This window comes from Neoarius graeffei, chromosome 4, assembly GCF_027579695.1.
Source record: "Neoarius graeffei isolate fNeoGra1 chromosome 4, fNeoGra1.pri, whole genome shotgun sequence".
In the NCBI taxonomy this organism is placed as follows: Eukaryota; Metazoa; Chordata; class Actinopteri; order Siluriformes; family Ariidae; genus Neoarius; species Neoarius graeffei.
Genome location: NC_083572.1, coordinates 103,300,971 through 103,319,647, shown reverse-complemented (window position 1 = coordinate 103,319,647; position 18,677 = coordinate 103,300,971). Strand labels below are relative to the sequence as shown.

At 43.9% G+C, this 18,677-nt stretch overlaps 1 protein-coding gene across 2 annotated transcripts in view; it reads right to left on the bottom strand.

The window, feature by feature from the left end:
• tlk1b (tousled-like kinase 1b) overlaps nt 1-18,677 on the bottom strand; it is a 78,884-nt gene that overhangs the window by 44,062 nt on the left and 16,145 nt on the right. For both annotated transcript variants that reach the window (XM_060920097.1, XM_060920098.1), the window contains exons 2-5: nt 2,072-2,190; nt 1,706-1,777; nt 1,563-1,601; nt 1,359-1,431 (exon numbers count right to left, since the gene is read on the bottom strand). In XM_060920097.1, the coding sequence (XP_060776080.1) occupies nt 1,359-1,431; nt 1,563-1,601; nt 1,706-1,777; nt 2,072-2,188 (301 nt within the window). In that variant the 5' untranslated portion in view covers nt 2,189-2,190. The remainder of the gene's footprint in view (nt 1-1,358; nt 1,432-1,562; nt 1,602-1,705; nt 1,778-2,071; nt 2,191-18,677) is intronic.

Sequence of the window (18,677 nt, the reverse complement as noted above, 5' to 3'; positions counted from 1 at the left end):
AATAAATACCTCCAGGGCTGCTCTTTGCTCCGTTTTCAATGAGAACTTCCCATTGAATGCTTTCAATACAGCATCTATGCGTAATAGATGCGGAAGCGTGAATGAAGCGCTTCCGGCATAGATTCTGTAAACAATCTATGGCTTCCGGTCGCAGTTCTACTACGTCACTGCCTTGAACACGCCTCTACCCAGGGCCGTTGGAGATGCTCAAAGTTGATTGGTTCCCGATTTTTCGGGAGCTTGGAAATGCTGTAGATAGCCTGCCTGGCCAGACTAAGCTCGCAACAGGCCCTCGTGTTGCGTCACGCTTAGGATGGGCGGGCCCAGGCTAGGAGTAGCTGTCCATAGGACCACTTTAAGCCGTACGCTCCACAGAGCGGGGCTTTATGGAAGAGTGGCCAGAAAAAAGCCATTGGTTAAGAAAACACGTTTGGAGTTTGCCCAATAGCATGTGGCAGACTCCCCAAACACATGGAAGATGATTCTTTGGTCAAATGAGACTAAAACTGATCTTTTTGGCCATCGTGGGAAATGCCATGTGTGGTGTAAACCCATCACCCTGAGAACACCATTCCTACAGTGAAGCATGGTGGTGGCAGCATCATGCTGTGGGGATGTTTTTCATCTGCAGGGACAGGAAAGCTGGTCAGGACTGAAGGAAAGATGGATGGCACTAAATACAGGGCAGTTCTGGAGGAAAACCTGTTTGAGTCGGCCAGAGGTTTCAGACTGGGACGAAGGTTCACGTTCCAGCAGGACAATGACCCTAAGCATACTGCTAAAGCTACACTGGAGTGGTTTAAAGGGAAACATTTAAATGTCTTGGAATGGCCTAATCAAAGCCCAGACCTCAATCCAACTGAGAATCTGTGGCATAACTTGAAGATTGCTGTACACCAACGCAACCTGGAGTTGGAGTAGTTTTGCCTTGAGGAATGGGTAAAAATCCCAGTCGCTAGATGTGCTAAGCTAATACAGACATATGCCAAGAGACTTGCAGCTGTAATTGCAGCAAAAGGTGGCGCTACAAAGTATTGACTTTGGGGGGGAAGGGGGTGAATACCTATGCACACTCCAGATTTCTGTTTTTTTCATCTTAATTATTATTTGTGTCACAATAAAACAATTTTCACCTTTAAAAGTTGTCGGCGTGTTGTGTAAATCAAATGGTGCTCACCCTCCAAAAATCCACTTTAATTCCAGCGACAAAACAGGACAAACACCAAGGGGGATGAATACTTTTGCAAGACAAGCGTATTTCTCAAACACACCACTCGGATATATTCATTCTACTCTTCATTCTTTAACAAACTACGATGTTATTATTTCTCATCGACCATCAATCCTGTAGGCCACACCTTGGTTGCTCTCTGACTGGTTGTCGGCTTTTCTCTTCCTCCTGGTCGTCTCAGAGTGCTTCTTCTCGGGCGTCTAGAAAACAAACAAACAAACAAACAAATATATTCAAATATACCGTGTGATCGATTCCATGCTATTGGTTCTACGCGGAGGGGGGATTAGTACACACGATTGTTTTTAAACAAATGAGAAGGCTGGCTTACGGAATACGCCGGAGAGCCGCCTCGCTTTACTTCGGAGTTCTATAGCGAAGAGAAGGAACGAGTGATGCGTCACACTGAACGGCTTAAATAAGGTTTTTTTTTTGTGTCTTCAACATGCACTTAGTGTGTGTTTGCACAATTACCTCAGACTCCTTGTCACTTGATGATCCCAGACTGCCAAAGCTGTGGTTGGAGCATTCGTTATTGATCAAGCCCTACACACACACACACACACACACACACACACACGCGCATCAGCGCAAGCAATAATACAAATCATGCTGTGTGTATTTACAGACTCGTCTCAGCACTCGGCTAGTAATATAACTGTTTGGGACGTAACCCCAGGGACTATCCAGTTGTCATGGTAACCATAAGACTTCACTTCAGTTCCGAGTGAATAACGCAGATAGTGGACTACGCCGACATGTTTTTAAGTACCATGTCAGGGAAGTTTGGGAAACAGCCCTTGATCGTGTGTGTTTGAGCTATGGAACAGCGTCACACACCTTGGCTCCTCCGCTGGCGCTGCCTGTGCTGCCCCCAGTGCTGCCACTTACTGCCCCCATGAAGCGAGCCTCGAGCAGCTCCTGTCTGCGAGGGTCCAGAGACTGCAGCTCCTCCATCCCTAACAAAACACACACACACTTACACATGTAACTATTACACAAGCATGAGACCTACTGGAACAGACAGTTACAGAGTGCGGGCAGGCTTTCGTCTAAACGGGGGAACAGGGGCGCTGCACCCTCTTAGGGTGATGATACACGGGGCAACTTTTTGGGCAATGTTGCCGAGCAATGTTGCTGGCAATGGGCAACTAGGTGAGACACAGGGCAACTTTTCAGGGCAACTAACAATGGGCAACAACAATTAGCAACGGCAGTTTACAGTTAGCTAAAAAAAAAAAAAAATCGATGTCTTAATTTTTGCTGTGACCATTTAATCAAGCTGTCTGTTGTTTTTTAGAGCTTTGGTGAGGTAAATTCCTCCATATAGAATATTAAAATAACTTACCGGCGTAAAAACAGATGAGGAGTCTCTCCATCTCTTCACTCCACTGACACTGAGCGGCCGCCATATTTGTTTGAAATTTCTGATCCGAACCTCACCGGAGGTCACATGACTCGATACTCGCGTTCTGATTGGCTTATCTCAAAAAGTTGCCAGAGATTATCAAAACCATTCAGAAAGAAACAATGTTGCCCAATCTCAATAGAAAAGAGTCAAAACGCAATTGCCCGGCAACATTGCCCAAAAAGTTGCCCCGTGTATCATCACCCTTACTCTCGGCGTGCACCCCCTTACCGACTCCATGAAAACATCCCAGCAACACTACGTGACAATGTGTCTGATCATCAAATACGTTATAATTGCTCCAAAAATATTCCAATCATAGTAGATACACCGCCAGACGGTGCAAAAACAATCCGAATTGGCGTTTTCCAGACTGAGGCGCCATGTTGTTTAGTTGTTTACTTGTCGTGGCTGCTCTCGCGAGATTTGACATGGGTTACATACAAGGTCAGCTGACTTGTAGCGCGAGATTTCTCGAGACTGAATGACCTTTCACCCACCGGCGCGGGAGCTTTTGACAGAAGTAGTTCGCGAGTTGTTTTTGTTGACACTTGGGCATTTAAAGATGTCATCCCGCGGCACGAAACGGAAGAAAGCCAAAGACTGTCCGGGGCAGAAGAAGATTAGGCCAAAAAAAAAAAAAAAGTGTGTTTCCGGTAACCCGACCGATCGAGAATTTCCGCGTCGAAATTGCCGACCGTAAAGTTTTTATGACAAATTTCCCTCAATATTTTAGTGTAAGCGGCGTTAGTTTGTCATAATTTTTTGTTTCAACGCATTCAAGTTGTGAAAGAAACGATAAAAAGTAAAATGTTTCGCCACTCCTATCAGCCCTCCTGCATAAACTGAGCCGAGCCGCCATTTTGAATCCTCATTCAAGGCTGTAATGCAAATTGCTTCCTTTTCAGTATACAAGTGCACTTCCATGGCAGGGAAAAACACTACATTTTGCCACCTATGTAGTCCCCTATTTATACAAATAGGAGTCATTCAGGATTCAGCCATGTTTTTGCTCGACCCAAGTTCTACAGTAGGCTAGGCGAGGCCGTCTGCTTTTAATGGAAGTAGCCTAGCCGAGGACGTTATTTTCATGTTATTTCTTGATAAGGTGTTTTCACGTTATTACATGAAAATATCATGAAATATCGCTTCCGTAGATCATAACTCGAACTCTAGTGATATTTTTTTTATTCGTTTAAAGATTTAAAAAACACTTATTTTATTATGATGTGTGGTATAAAGGATTCTGTGCCAAAATACTATTTTGTAAGATGTTTACTTGTGTTAATTTTTTCGAACAAAATTAAGAAAAAAAAACCTTTCCTGCCTACCGACCTTATTTTAGTATTTCATGTTACCGGAAACACACTATTATTATTTTTTTTTGGCCTTACTTCTTTCTTCTTCAATGTTGACAGACAATTTGTTACAATTTCCCTCTCAGATAGCCTCAGAATGTCCCATTGGAGCATTTTTCAAAGGCTTTGCACGGCGGGGGGTGGGGGACAACCGGCACCATCTCCCCCCCGCTTCGCTCCCTCGCCATGGTGAGCGCCCTCATACTAAATTTTTCTAGAAAAAACCCTGGCGGGTGTGGCGGTGTGTTCACTCACAGTGTGGATCTGATACAGGTTTATAGAAGACTTATACCCTGTCCACACTAGGGATTTTGTACCGATACGAAACTACTTTCGTACCGCAACACCTGTCCACACTAGCAACTATACCGGTACTGTAGCGGTATAACTGTATCGGTACGAAACCCACAAATGTATGGGTTTCGTACCGGTACAGTATCGGTACTGTAGCGCTTCGCGTAGTGTGGACAGATGAAGCAGCTCTGTATCGATACAAATATAATGCGCATGCGCAAAGTCACACACCTCAATCGATGTCTTCGCTGAATAAAATAGTGAAGAACGGAGATTCGTTTGTTTCTTTCTCAACTGCCTCGCGCGTTTTATACGATTCGACTGAATAAATGACCACCAGAAATACAGACTGTACATTGACAACAAAAAGCGCACACACGTTTCATCCGCCATATATTCTCGGAAGGAAGTTACTCGGTAACCACAGAAACGTTTCGCGCATGCGCATTTCAACTACCGTGAAAGAAAACCGCAAACATTTCTCGCTAGTGTGGACAGATGCACTAAACTGTACCGGTATGCTTTGTATCGATACAGTTATACCACTTTCGTACCGGTATAAGTGTGAACACAGCATTAGAGGATCACATGGACAGACATTTTAACTTCTTGACTGTGTGTGTGTGTGTGGATCCTAGGTAACACACACACACAGACACACACGCACGCTGAACAGCAGTCGACAGTCAGGCGCGTCAGGGCCATTAGCCCCATTAGCATGTTTGGCTAATTAGCGCTTTCAAATGGTTATACATAAAAATTGACAGAGAAAACATTACAGTCAGTGTGTTGGCTGTGTTCCCCGTCTGTCTCTCCCTCTCTCTACACACCCGTCTGTCTGTCTCTCCCTCTCTCTACACACCCGTCTGTCTGTCTGTCTCTCTCTCTCTCTCTCTCTCTAGGGCCCGAAATTCGCGGTGGTCCGGTCGCCCGAGGCGACTTCATTTGTCATTTGGCGAGTAATTCCTGTCACTAGTCAGCCCGGCTGGCGAGTTGAAAATAAAAAAATATATACAGTGGTGCTTGAAAGTTTGTGAACCCTTTAGAATTTTCGATATTTCTGCATAAATATGACCTAAAACATCATCAGATTTTCACACGAGTCCTAAAAGTAGATAAAGAGAACCCAGTTAAACAAATGAGACAAAAATATTATACTTGGTCATTTATTTATTGAGGAAAATGATCCAATATTACATATCTGTCAGTGGCAAAAGTATGTGAACCTCTAGGATTAGCAGTTAATTTGAAGGTGAAATTAGAGTCAGGTGTTTTCAATCAATGGGATGACAATCAGGTGTGAGTGGGCACCCTGTTTTATTTAAAGAACAGGGATCTATCAAAGTCTGATCTTCACAACACATGTTTGTGGAAGTGTATCATGGCACGAACAAAGGAGATTTCTGAGGACCTCAGAAAAAGTGTTGTTGATGCTCATCAGGCTGGAAAAGGTTACAAAACCATCTCTAAAGAGTTTGGACTCCACTTCTCTCTCTGTATTTTTCCATCTCTCTCTCCATATCTGTTTCACCCCCCTTCACCTCTCTCTGTATTTCTCCATCTCTGTCTCTCTCTCTCCATATCTGTTTCTCCACCTCTCTCTGTATTTCTCCATCTCTGTCTCTCTCTCTCCACATCGGTTTCTCCACCTCTCTCTGCATTTCTCTACCTCTCTCTGTCCATATCTTTCTCCACTTCTCTCTCTGTATTTTTCCATCTTTCTCTCTCTCTCTCTCCATATCTGTTTCTCCACCTCTCTCATATTTCTCCACCTCTCTCTCTCATATTTCTCCACCTCTCTCTCTCATATTTCTCTCTCTCTCATATTTCTCCACCTCTATCTCTCTCATATTTCTCCACCTCTATCTCTCTCATATTTCTCCACCTCTATCTCTCTATTTCTCCACCTCTCTCTCATATTTCTCTCTCTCATATTTCTCCACCTCTCTCTCTCATATTTCTCCACCTCTCTCTCTCATATTTCTCCACCTCTCTCTCTCATATTTCTCCACCTCTCTCTCATATTTCTCCACCTCTCTCTCATATTTCTCTCTCTCTCATATTTCTCCACCTCTCTCTCTCATATTTCTCTCTCTCGCTCATATTTCTCTCTCTCTCATATTTCTCCACCTCTCTCTCATATTTCTCTCTCTCATATTTCTCCACCTCTCTCTCATATTTCTCTCTCTCATATTTCTCCACCTCTCTCTCTCATATTTCTCTCTCATATTTCTCCACCTCTCTCATATTTCTCTCTCTCTCTCATATTTCTCCACCTCTCTCTCTCATATTTCTCCACCTCTCTCTCTCATATTTCTCCACCTCTCTCTCTCATATTTCTCCACCTCTCTCTCTCATATTTCTCCACCTCTCTCTCTCATACTCCACCTCTCTCTACCCACCTCTCATATTTCTCCACCTCTCATATTTCTCCACCTCTCTCTCTCATATTTCTCCACCTCTCTCATATTTCTCCACCTCTCTCTCTCATATTTCTCCACCTCTCTCATATTTCTCCACCTCTCTCTCTCATATTTCTCCACCTGTCTCATATTTCTCCACCTCTCTCTCTCATATTTCTCTCTCTCATATTTCTCCACCTCTCTCTCTCATATTTCTCCACCTCTCTCATATTTCTCTCTCTCTCTCATATTTCTCCACCTCTCTCTCTCATATTTCTCCACCTCTCTCTCTCATATTTCTCTCTCTCATATTTCTCCACCTCTATCTCTCTCATATTTCTCCACCTCTATCTCTCTATTTCTCCACCTCTCTCTCATATTTCTCTCTCTCATATTTCTCCACCTCTCTCTCTCATATTTCTCTCTCTCTCATATTTCTCCACCTCTCTCATATTTCTCCACCTCTCTCTCTCATATTTCTCTCTCTCATATTTCTCCACCTCTCTCTCTCATATTTCTCTCTCTCATATTTCTCCACCTCTCTCTCTCATATTTCTCCACCTCTCTCTCATATTTCTCCACCTCCCTCTCATATTTCTCTCTCTCTCTCGTATTTCTCCACCTCTCTCTCATATTTCTCCACCTCTCTCTCATATTTCTCCACCTCTCTCTCTCTCTCATATTTCTCTCTCTCATATTTCTCTCTCTCTCATATTTCTCCACTTCTCTCTCTCTCTCATTTCTCCACCTCTCTCTCTATATATATATCCACCTCTCTCTGTCCATATCTTTCTCCACTTCTCTCTCTGTATTTTTCCATCTTTCTCTCTCCATATCTGTTTCTCCACCTCTCTCTCTGTATTTCTCTCTGTTTCACCCCCTCTCTCTCATGTTTGTCCACCTCTCCCTCTCTGTATTTCTCTCTGTTTCTCCACCTCTCCCTCTCTGTATTTCTCTCTCTCTCTCTGTATTTCTCTCCCTCCATTTCTCCATCTGTCTCTCTCAAGTCCTTTCTCAGGGTTTCCCCCATCTCTCTCCATCTGTCTCTCTCCACCTGTGTTTCTCCTTCTGTCTCTCTCTCCATCTCTCTCTCTTTCAGCATTTCTCGGTCTCTCTCGACCTTCATAATGTGCCACGCTGCCACTCTTCCTCCATCTTGGGAGAATTTCAGCTGCGAAGACTTTCTGGCATGAAATTGTGCCACGACTGCTGCGCGCATGTGTGTGCGCGCGCGCGCGTGTAAGGAAAACAGGAGGTGTCGGGGTTTAAAACAGAACCGGTTCTGTTCATTCCTGGGTCGGACAGCACACGGTGGCCATTCTGTCTCGTTGGAGAAGCCACTCCAGTCTGTCAGAACTGTTATGTTATTGATGACCTCAGCACAGACTCTGATTAGATGAACTTCCTGCGTGAATCCTCACTCTCGCTCTGGGCGTCTCAGGAGCGTTGATGTGGTTTGTGACGCCACATGACACACGGTTTTGTATAAACGCAGACAGAAGGACCGGATGTCACAGAACTAAAAACAGTTGTAGCTCTGAACTGAAGCTGAATCATTCTGTTCCTTGGCGCACAACACCGGCGTCACCGCATCAGCGTCACCGCGAGGGGAGAGAACAGAATCACAGAAAGCTTCAGAAATGTAACATGAAAGAGACCTGAATGAACATTAAAAAAAAAAAAATCAATCTGAAAAGCTTCCTCGCTTTAGGAAAACAAGATTTAAAAGTAGTTTTGTTCCTTTATTTGTTTCATGCCAAGACTGAAACTGTGGAATTGCCTTATTAATGATCCGAACGGCGTCTGGGGCGAAAGTGTAATGTAGGTTTTGCGACATTAGCCTCAGAAACCCAAACACGTCTTGGCTGATCGGCGACATTTAGGGTGAAAAGGAAACACTGCGCAAGTTTAAGAAGTTTCTCTCATCTGAACCGAGTTGTTAATTACGCCTTTAATCAAGACGAGTAAAATTAACATCCGTTCAGCCGAGCACGACCTCTATACGCCTTCACTTCCTTCTGAAGTTTTTATCAAAACATCAGACGCCATGTAATAAAACGCTACCTGCCTCTCCACGACTGATTTATGTCGACACACAGCATCAGTTAGATGAGTGTGTGTGAGAAGAGAGAGAGAGAGAGAGAGAGAGAGAGAGAGAGTCAACAACGCGGCAGTGACATGAGAACCCTCAGCATCCCGGACTTTGAGGAGGATCTCATCTCATTCAGCCAAAGCTTTTATATCCAGAAACCTACAATGAGGACAGGATAAAAGGTGGTGGTGCTGGGATTCAAACTCATGACCTTCCGACAGGCAGCCCAGTGCTTTAACCAGTGAGCTCCGACTGTCTTAAAGGTCAGAGGCAAGGGTCGGAGGTGAAACACAGAATATCAACTTTATTGTCTAGAAGAACGACCCAAAAAGTGAATTCAATCTTCTTAGTGTCTAATTTGCACCCGAATATTGAATAAAATGGTTAAAATATACTGTTTTGCCCAATTTCCGAAGTTTTGTTTACATCTCACTTATGCGCACTTTCACCGCCAGGGGACCGTTGTCGTGACGTCATGTAAGCCAAACAGACCGGGAGCACCTCTGTGTTTACTTGTGAACCGAGCACACGTGTACGGACTTTGGTCGTGAGAGGTTGTGTAAAATGTCTGATAGCGATTTTGAAGTAGGAACTCTCCAAATTGAATATCGAGAGGTGAAACCATATATGTATGAACCTATGGCCGTTGCGAAGCAATCGCTGAACGTGGCTCACTGGTTTGACCGTGCGGCCTCGGAATCGGACAGCGACTCGGCCGACTCTAATCACGGTGACCCCGGACCTCAACAAGACTCGCGCCCAAACGATTTATCCTGGTAGTTATGATAAATTCCTACTTTCGTCGTAATACTAAATAAGAGCTCTTTTGAAGAATAATTAAACCGCCCTCCCTAGTGGATATAGGGAACGATTACTGGACAGTGCGCCCGTCGGCCACATTAGCCTGCCATCCGTGGCATTATCCTATTTATAGCCGACTCTAAGCGAAGAAATATCCCTTTGTCTCATTTCCACAATGATTGTACAGGATCCCTCAGGATTCTTGACTCGTCAATTGCAAGCAAAAGTAAAAATGTTTCCCTCCAATCTTCTCCTTTTTGCTTGAGTGTTGCTGCTCCATTTCTTCTTTGACTGCTTGATTTTGTTTCATGCGCACAATCCACTCTCTCCGCCTCGTCTCCTCTTCCAGAAAAAGCCAACCCACTCTCTCCACCTCATCTCCTCTTTTGGAAAAAACAACCCTCTGGCTTCACGCACACAACCCACTCTCTCCGCCTCGTCTCCTCTTTTGGAAAAAACAACCCTCTGGCTTCATGCGCACAATCCACTCTCTCCGCCTCGTCTCCTCTTTCGGAAAAAGCCAACCCACTCTCTCCACCTCATCTCCTCTTTTGGAAAAAACAACCCTCTGGCTTCACGCACACAACCCACTCTCTCCGCCTCGTCTCCTCTTTTGGAAAAAACAACCCTCTGGCTTCATGCGCACAATCCACTCTCTCCGCCTCGTCTCCTCTTTCGGAAAAAGCCAACCTACTCACTCCGCCTCTTCTCCTTTTTCAGAAAAAGCCAACCCACTCGCTCCGCCTCTTCTCCTTTTTCAGAAAAAGCCAACCCACTCGCTCCGCCTCTTCTCCTTTTTCAGAAAAAGCCAACCCACTCGCTCCGCCTCTTCTCCTTTTTCAGAAAAAGCCAACCCACTCGCTCCGCCTCTTCTCCTTTTCCAGAAAAAGCCAACCCACTCGCTCCGCCTCTTCTCCTTTTCCAGAAAAAGCCAACCCACTCGCTCCGCCTCTTCTCCTTTTCCAGAAAAAGCCAACCCACTCGCTCTGCCTCTTCTCCTTTTCCAGAAAAAGCCAACCCACTCACTTGGCCTCTTCTTTTCCAGAAAAAGCTAACCCACTCACTCCGCTTCTTCTCCTTTTCCAGAAAAAGCCAACCCACTCTCTCCGCTTCGTCTCCTCTTTTGGAAAAAACAACCCTCTGGCTTCATGCACACAATCCACTCTCTCCGCCTCGTCTCCTCTTTCGGAAAAAGCCAACCCTCTCGCTCCACCTCTTCTCCTTTTCCAGAAAAAGCCAACCCACTCACTCCGCCTCTTCTCCTTTTCCAGAAAAAGCCAACCCACTCGCTCCGCCTCTTCTCCTTTTCCAGAAAAAGCCAACCCACTCGCTCCGCCTCTTCTCCTTTTTCAGAAAAAGCCAACCCACTCACTCCGCTTCGTGTCTTCTTTTGGAAAAAACAACCCTCTGGCTTCATGTGCACAATCCACTCTCTCCGCCTCGTCTCCTCTTTCGGAAAAAGCCAACCCTCTCGCTCCACCTCTTCTCCTTTTTCAGAAAAAGCCAACCCACTCACTCCGCCTCTTCTCCTTTTTCAGAAAAAGCCAACCCACTCACGCCGCCTCTTCTCCTCTTCCGGAAAAAGCCAACCTACTCGCTCCACCTTTTCTCCTCTCTCGGTAAAAGGTAAAAACTTCTTCCTGAGCCAGTCCCATTGTTACAGTTCACTGTACAACAATAAGGCATGGGGGTTTTTCTTTGGAAATGCCCGAACGCACGTCTGCAAATCAAGCCGAACGCAATGTAAGTAAACGGAAGTGGACTCAACTCAAGCGGTTTGTTTGGCTTAAATCACGTCACGCGCCGAGTGGTCACGGAAATCGCCGAACAGAAATTCGCCACGATCCGCGCTAACTTATTTTAATTATTACTTATTAACAATACTTCTTGGGACCAGAAGAAAATCACAGAGGGTTTTTTAACATATAAAGTTTCAAATGTGCTTAAAATTAAAACCGTTGCCGAGGAGCTTTAAAGGCTTCCCTTCCTTGTGCTCTACGAATAATCAAGTTTTTATTCTTTACTCCTGGACAAATAACTCCGGCTCGACTGATTAAAATCAGAGCCGAAATTCAGTAATTTTCAGAATATCAGACTCGGCGTTTCAACTCGTTTCCTTGCTGAGAAGTGTTTTTTGTCATCTATGCACATATCTGAGGGAGAAAACCACACTCAACCCCCCCACGCACTCCTGTAGTCGGTCTCTATATCGCGTCCGGGCTCCACATCAACTCTTTAATCCACTCGTCCACTCGGATAAGCAGTGAGATTTCTCACTCGTCCCGACCAGAACCTTTTTATTCCTCTGTATTTACGAGTTCACTGAAAGCAAAGTGATTAACAAAAGTAGTGTTCATCAAAAAGCAGGTATAGAGTTATCATCATCATCAGGCTTTTAAGATTTATAATTTTTCAATAAAAACTCACACTTGAACTGTAACAATAAACAGAAACTCTCCAAAGCCCCAGTATGGTGTGTGTTCTATCCCATTACCTGATCTGGAGTTTTAAGAGAGTTAGACTCGCCCAAATTCAAAGCTTCTGGAGGAAATAAAATTAAATCTTAATTAATCCAGTAAAACCTGAAGTATAAATTAATTTAAAGAAAACAAGTCGGATGTGATTCAGGAGACAGAATCGCACATTGTGAATGAAAACAAACTGTAAGTGAGTTCGGCTCTGCCGTAAAATTCCCGGAAATATTTTACCACAATTGTGATGTGAATGTGAAACGTACAAAATAAATATACGATGAATTTCCAAATGAAATGAAGATTCACCGCAGTGATTTATTTTACTGAGATATTTGAGTGCCATTTCTCCGATTTCGAGGAGTCTAATAATATATTTAATAATTATTCCATGAAATCGAGTTGTATATGAGCTGATAATCTATAAACCATGTATGAGATTGAGTGGAATAACGGTTTTAATCTCTACAAAACATCCCGCAAAATCATTTCCGCTTAGAATGTAAACAAACTGGCGAAATGACAGAAGCAATTTGTGAAAAATGCGATAATAATACTCATAATTCTTGAAAAAAAAAAAAAGAGAGATATGTTCTTACCTAATACTTTCATTCCATATTTTGTTGCGCTTTTTTTTTTGTAGTTTTGTTTGCGAGTAGAGTTTTTATTTCGTCCTCGGTCGGTTCAGCAAGACGCTCCGCCATTTTGTGTTTCTCTACTCACAGTATGGAGCACTTGCATGTGACGTCACAGCCGATCCAGATTGTGACAGACGCCATCTTGTCGGTCAAACGCCATATTTCCGCCTTCTACTTCTGCTTTTACTTCTACCTTTTCTTCTGGAAAACCCTACTATATACAATTCTACTACAACGGCTGCGGCTACAAGCTCTCCCTACCTGTGCACATTTTTTATGTTTTTTGTGTGTATATTTGCGTGTTGTTCGTCTGTACCGGACTTCAATATCCACTACAACCGTATGGACTTACTGGACATTGGTTTCCAGCAGAAAATGATGGTTTGTAGCGATTTCCATCGCATGCACAACATTCCAGACGAGATAGCGAGACCAGCGGGGTCTCCCTGGATTGTTATCGGAAGCAAAGCGAAGGAGGCGGCGCTGGGAGCGGAAGCAAAAGCGAGGCTGCAGAGCCGGCCTGTTGGCTAAGCTCAGAAAACAGCCACTCAAACCTCCACTGCCAAGCCTCTACCTCTCCAACGCCAGATCCATGTAAACAAGACGGACGATTTGGAATTACAGCTGGAATTACCTTATTCTATTCTATAATCGGCTGGTCAGTGCTATACTCAATACTTAAGTGACTTACCCATCCAATGAGGATTCTTGTTTACAAGATGCCACATCTGAGTCGCTGACAAATCCTGAATTTCTGTAAAGATAACTGTCCAGAGATTTATAAGCACGCAGTGCTTCACCACTGAACAGTGAGGGAAAGTTAATGAGGTAATTATACACGTCCGGGTATTCCGCTGACAGCTCAAAATCCGGTCGTGAAAACTCCGTCCGGTAAGCCATAAGGGTCACAAATCTGTAGATCGTTTATTTTAGACATGTATCTAGTTATCTGTTCATTAGAAAAATGAGCCGTGTAGTCCGTCGGTTGAAATTGATCCATTCTGTACACGAGTGCAGCAGTATTCAGCTGTGTTTTTTACCGACAAGATGGCGGCTGTTAACTTTCCGGTCATGTGACTGCAAGATCTCTATATGAGCTGATATCCTAGTAGTAGAGTAGCCAATCAGAGCGTGTGATTGCTCATGTGACTGCTCATATCCAGTGAATGTGGATAGAATATAATCTAGAGATTACGACGTGGTTATTTTTACACACATACACACCCCTTCTGGAATTTCGTAAACAATAATAGGGCCAGGTCACTGAGGGGATTGAACTCGTTTTGTTGGAACTTTATTGACGTAACTCTGGAATAATTTCTATAAAAATGGAGACTTTCAAGAATCCCTAAAAGATCTAAAAGCAGAAGGTATCAGTACTATATTTTCTGGGGCGGTTATATGTCATACTTTGTTGAGTAATTTTCTCTCGTCTGGAAACCAAATTAGATCGGTTTATAGAAAACGCGACAATAAAATATGTAGACTGCTTGTACTAGTTAGTTATGTATACTGCTTGTTACTATTATTTAGGGGAAGCCATGGTCTAATGCAGGGGTCATCAAACTACGGCCCGCGGGCCGACTCCGGCCCGCCACCCCCCTTTGACCGGCCCCCCAGGCCCCCTGCCCCCCCACCACTTGAACCGGCCCTATGAGGCAATCCCCAAAAGTGGTCATGGCCTATTTTTTTTTTTAAATTGCTTTTTGGCAAATAATAACATGTCTGCATCTTGTATTTTGTTGATTTTAATCAATTAAAATTGATATTTAGTTATAAAATGAACTATTCATATTTTCCAAATTTTCGTCATATGCTCGCGATCAAGCAGTGACAGGCAGCGCACGCGCAGAGAACTGTCAGTGTTCAGGACAGCAAAATGGCTAGCGGTCAGCGAAAAGCTGACAGAGAGTGCAGAGTTTTTAAAGAACAGTGGACCACCGATTATTTTTTCGTTCAGTGTAAGGACCGTGCAGTTTGTCTTGTATGTAAAGAAAGTGTGTCAGTTTTCAAAGAATATAATCTGCGTCGTCACTATGAAACCCGCCACAAAGAGTATGCTAGTTTGCGAGGGCAAACAAGAGAAGACAGGATTCGGAGGATGAAATGTGGACTGGCTGCACAACAGAATGTATTCCTTCCCCAAACCCAGATCAACCAGGCTGCTGTCCGAGCTAGCTATAAGGTAGCTCACCTACTAGCTACCCATGGAAAGCCGTTTACTGATGGGGACTTTGTTAAAGTACGCATGCTTGCTGTGGCCGAGGAGGTGTGTCCCGACAAGAAGGATGCGCTCAGCGCGGTGAGTCTCTCCGCACCTACTATGACCAGGCGAACCGAAGATTTGGGGGACAACGTGTATGACCAGCTGAATGAGAAAGCGTCAGAATTCGAGTTTTTTGCTTTGGCCATGGATGAGAGCAATGATGTGCAGGACACAGCACAACTGCTGTGATCTATTGATCTATTGCTCATATTATTATAACAATTTCACTGGTTTTTTAAATGTATTTATTTTATAGGCCTATTTATTTGACCTTTATTAAGTGCTGCACACAATTATCAGGCTTTCATCTAAACGGGGGAACAGGGGCGCTGCGCCCTCTTACTCTCGGCGTGCGCCCCCTTACCGACTCCATGAAAACATCCCAGCAACACTACGTGACAATGTGTCTGATCATCAAATACGTTATAATTGCTCCAAAAATATTCCAATCATAGTAGATACACCGCCAGACGGTGCAAAAACAATCCGAATTGGCGTTTTCCAGACTGAGGCGCCATGTTGTTTAGTTGTTTACTTGTCGCGGCTGCTCTCGCGAGATTTGACATGGGTTACATACAAGGTCAGCTGACTTGTAGAGTGAGATTTCTCGAGACTGAATGACCTTTCACCCACCGGCGCGGGAGCTTTTGACAGAAGTAGTTCGCGAGTTGTTTTTGTTGACACTTGGGCATTTAAAGATGTCATCCAGCGGCACGAAGCGGAAGAAAGCCAAAGACTGTCCGGGGCAGAAGAAGATTAGGCCAAATTAAAAAAAAAAAAAAAAAAAAAAAAAAAAAGTGTGTTTCCGGTAACCCGACCGATCGAGAATTTCCACGTCGAAATTGCCGACCATAAAGTTTTTATTACAAATTTCCCTCGATATTTTAGTGTAAGTGGCGTTAGTTTGTCATAATTTTTTGTTCCAACGCATTCAAGTAAAATGTTTCGCCACTTCTATCAGCCCTCCTCCATAAACTGAGCCGAGCCGCCATTTTGAATCCTCATTCAAGGCTGTAATGCAAATTGCTTCCTTTTCAGTATACAAGTGCACTTCCATGGCAGGGAAAAACACTACATTTTGCCGCCTATGTAGTCCCCTATTTATACAAATAGGAGTCATTCAGGATTCAGCCATGTTTTTGCTCGACCCAAGTTCTACAGTAGGCTAGGCGAGGCCGTCTGCTTTTAATGGAAGTCGCCTAGCCTAGAACGGTATTTTCACGTTATTTCTTGATAAGGTGTTTTCACGTTATTACATGAAAATATCATGAAATATCGCTTCCGTAGATCATAACTCGAACTCTCGCGATATTTTTTTTTATTCGTTTAAAGATTTAAAACACTTATTTTATTATGATGTGTGGTATATAAAGGATTCTGTGCCAAAATACTATTTTGTAAGATGTTTGTGTTAATTTTTTCGAACAAAATTTAAAAACTTTCCTACCTACCGACCTTATTTTAGTATTTCGTTACCGGAAACACACTTTTTTTTTTTTTTTTTGGCCTTACTTCTTTCTTTTTCAATGTTGACAGACAATTTGTTACAGTTTCCCTCTCAGCCTCAGAATGTCCCATTGGAGCATTTTTCAAAGGCTTTGCACAGCGGGGGGGGACAACCGGCACCATCCCCCCCCCCCCCGCTTCGCTCCCTCGCCATGGTGAGCACCCTCATACTAAAATTTTCTAGAAAAAACCCTGATTATTAATAATATCAACAGGCCTACCTACAATTTATAATTTTTCACTCACCTTTGCCAGTGTCAATCACCTCAACTAGGCAGATGTTTCTTACCTTGACAGCTTTGATGTTATTTTTATTAGAAAATAAATAAATGGAATATCTGTGGTATTTCAAATTAAGGGCCCGTTTACACGAGGACGCTGTCCGGTAAAAACGACTAAATATTTTATCAGAAGTGCCTTTCGTCTACACGGGGACGGCGTTTTCGAGGCTGAAAAACGGAAAAAATTGAAAACGCCTTCCAGAGTGGATAAGTTAAAAACAGCCCCCGTCGCATATCCGTCTAAACTACCCAATACGCGAAACTCTGCTCGGATCTGCTCACGTCGGGTACGCGTTTACGTCATACATGTCATATACTGTACATGCCAGCCCGGGAAGTAAGAAAGTAAGTAAAAAAGTAAGAGCATGTCTGATTACATCGATCCAACGGACCTTCAAGCTGCTCTGGCAGCTTTAATAAACGTCCAGGAGTCCTTCGAACATCTATACCGAATCTGCATATATACCGTTAATGAACAGAGGCGGGTATAGTATGCTCTTACTTTTTTACTTACTTTCTTACTTACCATAGCCAGAGTAGTCAAAGTTTTCGCGGTGCAGATCAGACAAGACGGAAGACGTTGCGCATGCGTGCAGACATAGCGGAGGTCTTTCACAGCACCACCTAGCCGCCTGGCATGCACATCCAATTGAATTCCACACATTTATGCGTCACCGTATAGACGCAGATTTCCTCCTTGAAAACGGTCGTGTAGACGCGGAAAAAAGTGAGAACGAAAACGGACTTTTGCGTTTTTGTTTCAGACCGTCCCCGTGTAAAGTGGGCCTAAAATAAAGTGTGAAGACTCGATTACTACTTTTGCAAACCACTAGTAAAGATAAACAAATATGTGCCAGGAATCAAGTGTGGATATAGTAGTGTTGATATAGTAGTGTGGATATAGTAGTGTGGATATAGTAGTGGGGATGGCTGTGCCAGGCTAGTAATCTCTACTACACAATGAGGCCTGCTGGTGGTCAGATTTGTCTGGGTCATACAATTCTATGTTATATAGCTGGCCCGACCCCGGCCCCCCATCACAGTCAGGAACGACAATGTGGCCCCCAGAGAAAAAAAAGTTTGGTGACCCTTGGTCTAATGGTTAGAGAAGCAGGTTTGGGACCAAAAGGTCATTGGTTCAATTCCCTAGACCAGCAGGAATGGCTGAAGTGCCCTTGAGCAAGACCCCCATCTGCTCTGGGTGTGTTGTACGTCGCTCTGGATAACAGCGTCTGCTAAATGCCTGTAATGCAATGAAATTTAACTCATTTTTTATATTTCAATTACAACTTTAAATCAAGCCTTCAAGGAGTTTGGCTTTATCATGTACCCTGGGCAGCGAGCCAACGAGTGTAAATAATCTACACGTGAATAAATGACACTGTTAAACTCACCACAACATGTCTCTTACAATCATTTACCCCGCCAATGCCAACGCTAAAGTCAGTGTTACAAACAGTACAGTGCACAACATCGCCATTATTTTACCCCATTAGGCAAGGGGGCACTTTCAGGTTGTCGGTTTTGTATTTTGTTTTGTTTTTTTTGTTGCACTCTGCCATGATGCTCTTGGATGCACTGAACTGATGGACTCTCGGTCTGGGAGAGAAGATGTAAAGCCCATCCACACAAGACACCGATTGCTGTCTTGTTCAGTAGACCAATCAGGATGCTCTCTCTCTCTCTCTCTCTCTCGATTCTGGGATACTGTATCTAATTTGCAGGCGTCAGGAAGCCGCTAAGAATATGCGAGAGACTCCCAGAACTTCAGGGAGAATTGGGAACAATTCAACACGTCCCGTTGGACAAGCAGATGCGGATTTGACTTGTCCGGACGAAATATTTAGTTGTCCCGGACAGTCAGATAACCGTTAATGTCGAGCCCTGAACAGTATGAACAAGAGTACTCTGAGAGCACATTATCCCCCG